Raw genomic sequence first — 10189 nt, 5'->3', positions numbered from 1 at the left:
ACATCTGTAGGCAGGCAGGCAGGAAACACAATCGAGCATTAACAAGCGATGCGTTGATTTTTTGTATCGTTATTAACACGGCTTAATTAGCCACTGGCTTAAATAGCAGCACAAGCTTAAAGCATAATTTAAACATGTTTAATCACTATAAAACAACTGAACAGCACAAGAAAAATACGCAAAAAAAGGCTATTGATGGATGGCAACAGTTGCTGTATTTATTAAAAAAGAAAAACAAAATTACTTCATTAGCAAAGATTAAAATAAAATCAATACCAATTTATGAGAGTGATTGAAGTAGCGTTACATAAGACATGGAAGTTTTCACAATCTGTAAAAATCATTTTAGTCAATTAAGCTACTTTTAGTAATAAGATAAGATAATAATCGAAACTTACCGCCAGAAATGTTTGCATATTTGCAACAAAAAGTAGCCATCGATGCGGCAATCGCGTTGAGCACGCATCATCGAGAGCAGCAATGGCCGCCCGATGGCGGACCAACTGCATCCGGTTTTGTGCCAGTCGCTGTCATAGATCGCTGTGGCGAATTGTGCATTCTCCGTCTTCACACACTCCCCGCAATAACAGTAGAGATAGATTTGTGATAGAATCGAGCACGTGAAGGCGGCAAAGAAGAGAACATCGGGTCTCCTGAGATTGGCGGACACCTGATAGCAGAGCACGCATAAATGCAGCGAGGCGACAAGGAATTGCACGCTGATCAGTGGGCGAAAGCATCGATTCAATGTGTTGCACATGTCGAGAGTGGCCTGGTAAAGCGGCAAGATATTGGCCACATTCGAGAGGGTGTCATCGAGAGTTTCGCCAACGAAATGCTGCATTTTGTATTGGGCAATTCGAAACAATGCGCATAGATTGTGAGTCAGCGAACAGAAGAGCGTGTCCACGCAAACCGTTGGCAGCAGGACACCAAATGCGGCAGCCACATTCCACACATAGGCGACCAAATAGTTGAGCACCCAACGATTGTCCCACGGATAACTGCAACAATACACCTCACGAATATCTCAACACACATTCCATGGAAACAACTATCAAACTCACACGCTGGGAAACGGCAACTCCGGCTGCACTTCCCCAATAGCTGAGGCAGACCGTATGAACGTGCTCCAGAACATGCGCAGCAGGGGCAACATACAGGCCGATGCGGCAGCCAGTTGAAAGCAGTTCCTATAGAGTCCGCTAATGAACTGTTCCCGTTTGTTGACCTCCTCGATGATGCGAGCATAATTCACTATGCGACTCTCTGGCGGCGGATTATTTATTACGAATTATTTACAAGTGAGAAAGCTACATTCGAGTGTGTTCGACTGTGAGATTCCCGACACCCATTTTGAATAAAATTAAAATAGTGTGATATTATTCTTAAAATATACCTAATATTCATCGCAAAAATACAAACATATACCAGCCAAAGCAACTAAGATCAATAAGTAGGCGATTCCATACAAACTATTGTATTTCTTAAATAACTTCTACAATTTTATCTAATCGCAACAACTGATCGCATTTACAGGAATTATGCCAGATCAATTGCAAATTCTTCGGCCTGATACAAAGAGGTGTCGTTAGAATGAAATCCTGATGATTTTTAGGTGGTCCTAACATTTAAGAGATGTGTGTAGAAATTGAAAAATCAAATCAAATCAAAATCAAAGATTGCTAGGATTTGCTAAGTTTAGATGATGACGAACGGCTTCAATCAGTGTACTCGTATCACCCTTGAATGGAAAAATGTTGAATAGAGAAAATGAATTTTTAAAACAAATGGTAAGCTGGAAACTTTTCAATTGGGCTGTTAAATTCTTTGGTTGTTATTGTGTTAACCAAAATCCGCGGCTCTAACTTCAAAATTACGCTGTTCATTTGATTTTTTTGATCTGCGGAGGCGGAAGTGGGCATGGCGAAACATAATAAGTGATGTCGAAAAAATTATATCTCTATCTCACATAGACTCTGAGATCTAGGTGTTCATACAGACGGACGGACAGTCAGACTGGCATTACAATTCATATACTTTATGGGGTCGGAGATGCCTCCTTCTGTGTGTTGCATACTTTCCTGCAGGCACAACGTTATAATACCCTTCTACCTATGGTAACGGGTATGAAAATGTAATTCGCTTACCTCTGTGCAACAGTTGGCGTATCCTTTCGATTAGCTGCACCAAATCCTTGTGCAGCCAAATGATCAAACCGAATTTGCACAGCGCCAGCAGATCAATCAGCATTGAGCACAGACCGTCGGTTAGTTGATACACATTCTGCATATTCTGCAGACAAAATGCCGCAGTAAGTGGCAGAAATGTAAGCACAGACATTATGCTGCCAATTGTCCTGCGAGGCAATATCCAGCTGTCGCCGTGGCATGCAAATATATTGAATCCCAAGAGTCGAAAGTAGACAGACTGCAGCTTGAGAAACTTGTTCGTGAGCATGTTTGCAAACTGAAAATGTGCGTTGCTGTCGTTGCTGCTCTTGCTTTTATATGTGTATTGACAAAAACTTCTTCGACGTAGCCATGCACAAAGCAGCAGATGTCTAATTGCAAAATAATTGACAAATATACAAACACATCGTGCAATATGTCACACATTTTGTATATTGATACTTATGGGTAACTTGTGCACTCATTAAATTTAAATGCATGCTCATTATGGGCACTCAGTCCGATAATCGATATCAAGTGACTTCAACTTGCAGACAAAGGATTTCCTTTGGTGCATGTCAAAGTTCAAGCCAGTCGACTGAAGGCCGGCATACATATTGCATATCAAATGCTTTCACAGCACAAAAGCTTTCACATGACATTGCGGGAAAAGGTTGTATTCGCATTGTTGTTATTCAATATTATACATATGTTTATTATTGTTCATTATATACAGCAAATTTTTGTTGAGTAAAGAAAACAAATATAAAATGAGCTTTAACGATTCGTTACAGATATTGCGCTTGTTCTAGAATTATTATATAAACAAAGTTCTTTATCCTGGCTGTTTATTATTAACATGCTAATCCAACTAATTCTTAAGAGGAAGCAGCTTAAAAGTTCCTTATTTCAAATACATCTAATCAAATAACTTAAGATAAAGAGAGTGGTATTTTTAAACTATTTTATTGATATCTAGCTTTTAAAAACTGGAAAAATGAAAGAAATTATATTGGCCATAAGTATAGATATATAATAAAGTAATTTTGCCAAGTTTTATAAATTTACTTTATAGTTCCGAATAGTTGAAGCTATTTTTATTTCACTACTTTTGAAACGATTTTAACAATTCTGAAATATATTTCCACATTGTCAAAACTTTTGGAACTTCGACTTTACATAGTACATCATTAAATTAATATCAAGGAATAAAGGAATAAAAATTTAAAATTAAGAATAAAATTGTAATATGCAAACATTTGTTCTTCAGAACATTTATTTATTTTATTTATTATACTTACAGCTTTTATACTTTTATTATACTTGTAAAATCAAAAATATAGCCTGAAAATCTTTCTAGCTAACTCTGAAATTATAAGAAGACGCTTTTAAATTGAAAAATTACTTTTCATAAACTGATTACATAAATTAAAATTAAATTTTAATGCTATGATTGCAATTGTAAAGATTAAAACAAAGGCATATTTAAACATTAACCAATTTTTTAAATGCACAAAAGTTAATTAATGTATAATCAGCTTTGCTGCAATTGTAATTACGAAAGAGGTATCTTAGAGTAGAGGATACTCAAATAGATTCTGTTGCGTTATTTATAATAAACAAATCGTATAATAACATGTTGATGTAATCAAAATGCAAATGCAGCTTGTTTCATGTTTTTAGTTTCAAAGTCTTTGCATCTCTAAGTCCCCAAAATAGCAAAGAACAACAATAACAACTATAAAAGGATAACAACAATGTCGTGCTGAAAATGGTGCGGATTGTGAGCTGCTTACAGTTCTGTTTGCGCAATAAATTATACTTAATTAAAACAATTAAAAGCAAATCCAATTTTGTTTTGCATAGATCTACATAAAGGCGTGTTCTGCCGCCCGCCCCCACTTCCACTTCCACTTCCGGTGTCTTGGCTGCCAGGATATGCGTGTCGGGGCAGCATGTGAAAATTCCAGGGCAAATATTTGGCAACAATTCTCGGCAAAAACTAAACAAATCTTTGTAACATTTCAAATGTGCAAAGTTTTGCCCTCGCTCTCGCATTGATAATCCGAGCATTAAAGTTGATTTTGAGAATATTTTAATTATTCAATGTATGTGTGTGTATGTGTATAACTTCAGTTCCACTGCAAAATGCTGGGCGAAGGTCAGCTGGCCAAAAGTGTGTGAAGTAGCTCAACAGTTGGCCAGAACTATTTGACCAACATGCAATCATGTGGGGCAACAAAATTCATGCAATTACTGCCAACATGCAATCGGGCCACTTACATAATGTGGACATGTGTGTCTGTGTGTGGCAAGGTTGCAAGGTTGCACGATTGCATAATTCTGGGTGGTGTAGTAAATTGTGAAAGGCCGGCCGGCAAACGAAGTGAGAAGATTTGACAAATATTGACAGCATAATTAATTGGTTGCATATCGTACATATTTTGTAAGCGCCCTGGCATCATAATATTTGCTGTTGCTTATTTAATTATTAACAATAACAATTTCATTATGCGACTTTTGCATTTTACGACCGTAATTAATTACAATTTTTGACAAGCATCCCGCCTGGATTTACTCAAACCCAAAAGCAACACGAGATAGAGATACAGATACAAATGGAGATGGAGATTGAGATAGTGAGAGAGAGAGAGAAAATCATTCCGTTAGGAATGGATAAAACTTTTCAGCTGGCCTACGTCTAGGCACATAAAACAAACATTGACACACTGCCACGCCCACCCACTAAAGGAGAGTTGAGTTTATACAGTATTTTGTTGCAGAAAACTTGCTGCAAACTCAGCTGCCAACTCGCTCCTTGTACTGAACAAGTGCAAAACTGGGCAGCGGGCAGCGCGTTTCAAACTCCCAAGAACTTTTCGCACAACGTCGTATTGTTATTGCTATGCTGATGTTGTTATTGTTGTTGTTGTTGATGTTGGGCAAATACACTCAGTCGACAAAGGAATTGCACCACAAATTCGTTCAGTTTGTCTCAGTTGAGATACGATAAGTAGCTAAAGGATAAGTTGGCTTATCTACAAATTCAAAGCATACTTTCAAAGGAAATTTATTTTCCTGTAAAGGAATTAGTTTAATATTAATACATTTCTCATTTCATTTTTTAATTAAGTACTGTTATTTAAGAACTCATGTATTTATGTATATTTTTATTTACATGTTTATTTATTTATTTCTTTGTTTAATTATTCATATATTAATTATACAATTTACTTATTGTTTAAACAGACCTTATTTAATTATATTTTTATCTATCTATTTATTGATTTTACAAATTATTTACTAATTAAATTACTTATTTACTTAATGAAATTTATTAGCGGAAGGATAAAGTACATAATCTAAATAATCAAAGCACACTTTTAGGCGAACATTTTGTTTGGCTTGTTTTTGTGTCGATAATTTACAGAAATATTCCATCGTAATGATTTATTATTTATTTGTTTTAATATTTATGTATATACAGTTTCTTTTGTTTTAAATTTAAAAATAACTTAACTGATGAATGAAATATATTCAATATTAAATCTCCAAATCTTAAAACAATTTAAGCTATTACAAAATTATTATAATAATGCATATGTATTAAATTAAGAGTAAAAATTAGCTTGTTTATCTTAGGCTTTAAATGCTTTTGGGTTTAATTTAATAATAACTTAACTAAAGAAACATATTTAAACATACATATGTATAAATACAATATTAAAGTAATATATTTCAATACACAAAGTTTTGATAGATTTGCAGCTGCTTCATTTATAACCAAAGAAAGTTGCTAACAATAAAGTTGTAATTATAGAAGTTCCTGAAAATTTTGCAGTGTATTTCGAACTTCGCTCATGTAATTGCGCTTAGTTTAATTTGCCATTTTGTAGCCATTGCTGCCGCTGTTTCTGCTGCTGCTGCTGCTGTCGGTGTTTTCTTGGTGCTGTTGGCTGTTGGCGATGCAATGCTCGGACAGCAGTTGAATCCAAAATGAAATACTTGATTTCAGCCTCCATGGAATTTGCGAGCAAGTGCAGCAGAAACAAGCGAAGTTCGGGGCAAGGAAGGAGTGCCAGAAACTTTGCTGTTCGCACAGGAAGTCAACTTGGCATCCTTGTGCCTGCCGACGCCGACTTCGACTTCGACTCTGACTCTAACTCCAACTCCAGTTGTGACTCTGGCCAAGTAAAATGACGATGAAAACGAGGACGGAGTTGAAGATGAAGACGACGACGACGCCGACGCCGACTGTGGAGCAGTTTACTTAAAATGTTTAGTGGAAAGTGTTTTAAAATACAATAAAAGTTCACGGCTGCCATGGCACGCATAGAATTTATGCGAATTTGGTGAACTCTAGAGTGGAAACTTTTACATTTGCGCCCGCCCAATCAACTTAAATATTTGTTTAGCTCAAGCAGCTCAGCTGAGCCATAGAGCTCTTAAGCTAAACTCAGCCCAAAAAAAATACATATGAAATGCTACAGATACATAATGTATAAGAGAAAAGAAAAAGAATACTCAAGTACTCGCACTCGCTTAAATAAAAATTAAATACATATATCCATATATTTGTGAGTAAAGTAGCTGTAATTAATGCCTGACACAAAACAAAAACAAAAAAGAACAAGTGGTTGGAGTGCTGACATATCATATCAAAGATACAAAGTGCGCAGATACAAATGTATCTATAGATTTAGCGCGGTTTCGCCGTGAGCGCCTTTTGCTACGTCATTTAATGAGCTCCTTTTACTACCCATATCATATCTACATATTTATACCCATTACGCATATCTTCGAAGGGTATTTCAAGTTTGTGATGAAAGGAAATGTTTGTAAAAAAGAAGGAGGCATCTCCAGCCACATATTCATGATCAACGTCAATAGCAAAGACGATGCAGTCAGGTCCGTCGGACTGTCTGTCTGGCTTTGTTTGACTATCTGGTATATTTTGTGCGTATTTTTGTATATTGTATATATTGTATGTAGTGCATTTGGTATATATTTATACCAAATATAGTTGTTGGTATATTTTAGTATTTTTGTATATGTTAAAGTGATACATTTCATGAATATGATATGAGTATTTATGCCCTTCGATATATTTTAGTATTTTTCGGCATATTAATTTGGTATATTTAAAAAATAATACCGCATTGTCCGCCTATTATTCAAAAGACGGTGTAGTCAGGTCCGTAGATCTGCCTGCCTGCCTGGCTTTGTTTGACATTCTGATATATTTTGTGCTCTATTTTATATATTGTATGCAGTATATTTATATTTATGTATATTTATACCAAATATAGTTGTTGGTATAGTTTTGTATATTAAATTGACATAATTTCTGAATAATATAAGAGTACTTATGTCCTTCGGTATATTTTAGTATTTTTGGTATATTAATTTGGTATATTTAAAGTATATTTAGTATATATTTATACACTAAATATCAAATATACTTGTTGGTATATTTTTGTATATTAAATTGATATAATTTTTGAATACTATAAGAGTATTTATGTCCTTCGGCATATTTTAGAATTTTTTCGGTATATTAATTTGGTATATTTTAAAAATAATCCCATATTGTGAGCCTATTATTAAAAAAAATGGATAGCAGGTATCTCACAGTCGAGAACACTTACTTGTTTTAATCTTAGCGAGGGAAAAATGAAACAGTGCGAATGCGAGGAATATAATTTCAGCTATTCAAGGTAAATCTGCATGAACTCAAACGTCGTGTGTTTACGTCTTGATTTGATACGCTTCGAGGAAAAACTGTCGAATTCGCAAAAATGACAAAGTCATAATTCATATCTTTTACTGCCGCGCGGAAAGGAAAAACGTAAATGAGCAGAGTTATTTCCATAAGCAAACAAACAAACAACAAACGTGCATAAGTAATTTGTTTTTCCTGCCTTTTATAATTTCGCTATGATGGGAAAATAAGCCAACCTTTGTGTGCGTATTTCTCTTTCTCTTTAACAATATTTTATTTTATTTTATTTGTGTGGATATTTTTCGTTTCGTTTTTGTTGTCGGCAATTTCCAATTTTCCAGCTGCAAGCCGCAATTTGCTGAAATGAACAGTTCTTATCAGCGCATCTGTTTACTGATTTCCAGTTGTCCATGTGACAGTTGTCGCAAAATCGTTTTAAATAAATACATAGTATACGTATAAATATTGTTAAAGTCACACACAATTGCAAAGTTCGCAAAGTAATGCAAAGTATTCGCATCGAAGTTACCCTGTAACAATTTTAATACCACAAATCGAGTTTTTTCAATATACCCCACATGAAGTTCTCTTTGCTTACAGCGTATTGTCAACAGATATTAAACACAATTGTTTGGCTTAATACATGCAATAAACGCATTTAATTAAATAACCTATTTAATGCGTTACAGTAAAAAAAATATAATGAATAAATACAAATATCACAGAGGGAAAACTTAAGAGAAATTTCCTATTAAATTGATTCAACTAATGAGAATGACAGTCCACAAAAAAACAAAAAACAAAAACGCGTTAAACTATAATAAAATTAATTTAATTTTTGCCAACAAAAGGAAAATAAATGAATGATGTCAATTGGCATTCAAAATTGTATTACAGCCAAGCGAAGAGCAAACAAAATTCATCGCAATCATCCGTAAAGCTATTTATAGCTCTTTTAATGCTCGATGAATACGTTGAAGGATAAGCACAAAGAAAGCCTTTTGAATAGTTAAGCCAAATGTTCTTTTTAATGGACTCATTAATAAATAAAACCAATGCGCTAAGCTTTAGCTTTAAGTATAGTTTAGGAATAACTATCAAAATTAAAGTCTGTCAAACTGCGGCAATGAAAATAAAAATGTGCAAAACTTTTGTCTAACTAAATAATCATTGGTTTAACTAATCATTAATTTAATTAGAAATATTGAAAACTGTTAATTAGACAATTTTCTCTAAAGAAACAAAAGTTATATAAACAATTTTCTTAGCTTGACAACCTTATATATCAATTTCAAGGGTATTGCAGTTAAATAAAATAAAATAAAACAAATGCTTATATTCGACATTTTTATTTCAAGTGCCTTTGTTGTCAATCAAAAATTGCGTGACACTTGACATAACATTTACATTTTATTTGCTGCTGTGCTGCAATTTAATATAGTTATCATATTTGAATGTCAAAAGGCTGGCAGCTCAAAATGTTATAAATTTCATTTACAGCTCAATAATTGAGTTACAATCAACTGCAGTAAAATGCAACAAAATTGAAAAATATTTCCAATGAATTCTTAGATTGTTACAAAATAAAGAGCAGCTTTAACCAAGTTAAATAGTTTCTGGTAGCCAATAAAACTTTAATTTGATTTTTACGCAAAGTTGCAAAAGAGTAAAAATTGAAGCCATAATCGAGAAATATTTGCAGCCGATTGAGACTGAAGCTGAAAGGCAACTGAGCTCCAAAGAGACTTGGCAACGGCAAACGAAACAAAACGGAAGCGGAAACGCAACGAAATGGAATGAAATGGGAGAGAGAGAGAGAGTGTAAGTGAGTGAGAGAGCGGAAAAGTGAAACATTTCTCTTAGGAAGTATTTAAGAGCAATGCTTAAGCGTTGCTTCATAGTTTTGTGTGGCCAAGTTTTCGCAGTTGTGTCAACAATGGCCAACATCTTAAGCAATATTTACACGCTTCAAGTATCAACACAAATGACAATAAACAACGCGGATTGCTTCACACATTGCTCGCACCCCGAAAATTGAATTAATTGCAACATGTTTGCTTGCTGTCTTGCCACTTGGCACACGCAGCATCATCATCAATGCCATTCCCAGGCGGCATTTAAAAGATGGCAGGTAGTTGCTTGCTGCAGGGCAACACCACACACATTTTTGATGACCATAATGACAACAATTAAATATAAATCACCGAGCAAGCAACAAGCCAACAACAACAAGCCAACAACAACAAGCTTTCCTTCTGCTCGGGGCCAAAAGCGCGACGCACGCATACAATTAGCT

General features: G+C 34.7%; 1 protein-coding gene across 1 annotated transcript; it reads right to left on the bottom strand.

Moving 5' to 3' along the window:
- Positions 1–203: 203 nt before the first annotated feature.
- On the bottom strand, positions 204–2444 carry LOC133849702 (putative odorant receptor 98b). Its single transcript, XM_062285809.1, has 4 exons — positions 2151–2444; positions 1068–1269; positions 399–1004; positions 204–331 (listed from the first exon to the last, which is right to left on the bottom strand). Exons 1-4 carry the CDS (start codon positions 2341–2343, stop codon positions 325–327), a joined length of 1008 nt encoding a protein of 335 aa, XP_062141793.1. The 5' UTR covers positions 2344–2444; the 3' UTR covers positions 204–324.
- Between the last annotated feature and the right edge of the window lie 7745 nt (positions 2445–10189).

The sequence above is a fragment of the Drosophila sulfurigaster genome, unplaced genomic scaffold (assembly GCF_023558435.1).
Source record: "Drosophila sulfurigaster albostrigata strain 15112-1811.04 unplaced genomic scaffold, ASM2355843v2 contig_222_pilon, whole genome shotgun sequence".
In the NCBI taxonomy this organism is placed as follows: Eukaryota; Metazoa; Arthropoda; class Insecta; order Diptera; family Drosophilidae; genus Drosophila; species Drosophila sulfurigaster.
This window is presented reverse-complemented; position numbering and strand designations above follow the sequence as displayed.

Coding starts and splice junctions, on each gene's coding strand:
- LOC133849702 (XM_062285809.1), bottom strand. CDS start 2,343: ATGTCTGTGCTTACATTTCTGCCACTTACTGCGGCATTTTGTCTGCAG. Junction 1,270..2,150: donor ACGCCAACTGTTGCACAGAG/GTAAGCGAATTA, acceptor ATCCGCCGCCAG/AGAGTCGCATAGTGAATTAT. Junction 1,005..1,067: donor GAGTTGCCGTTTCCCAGCGT/GTGAGTTTGATA, acceptor GTATTGTTGCAG/TTATCCGTGGGACAATCGTT.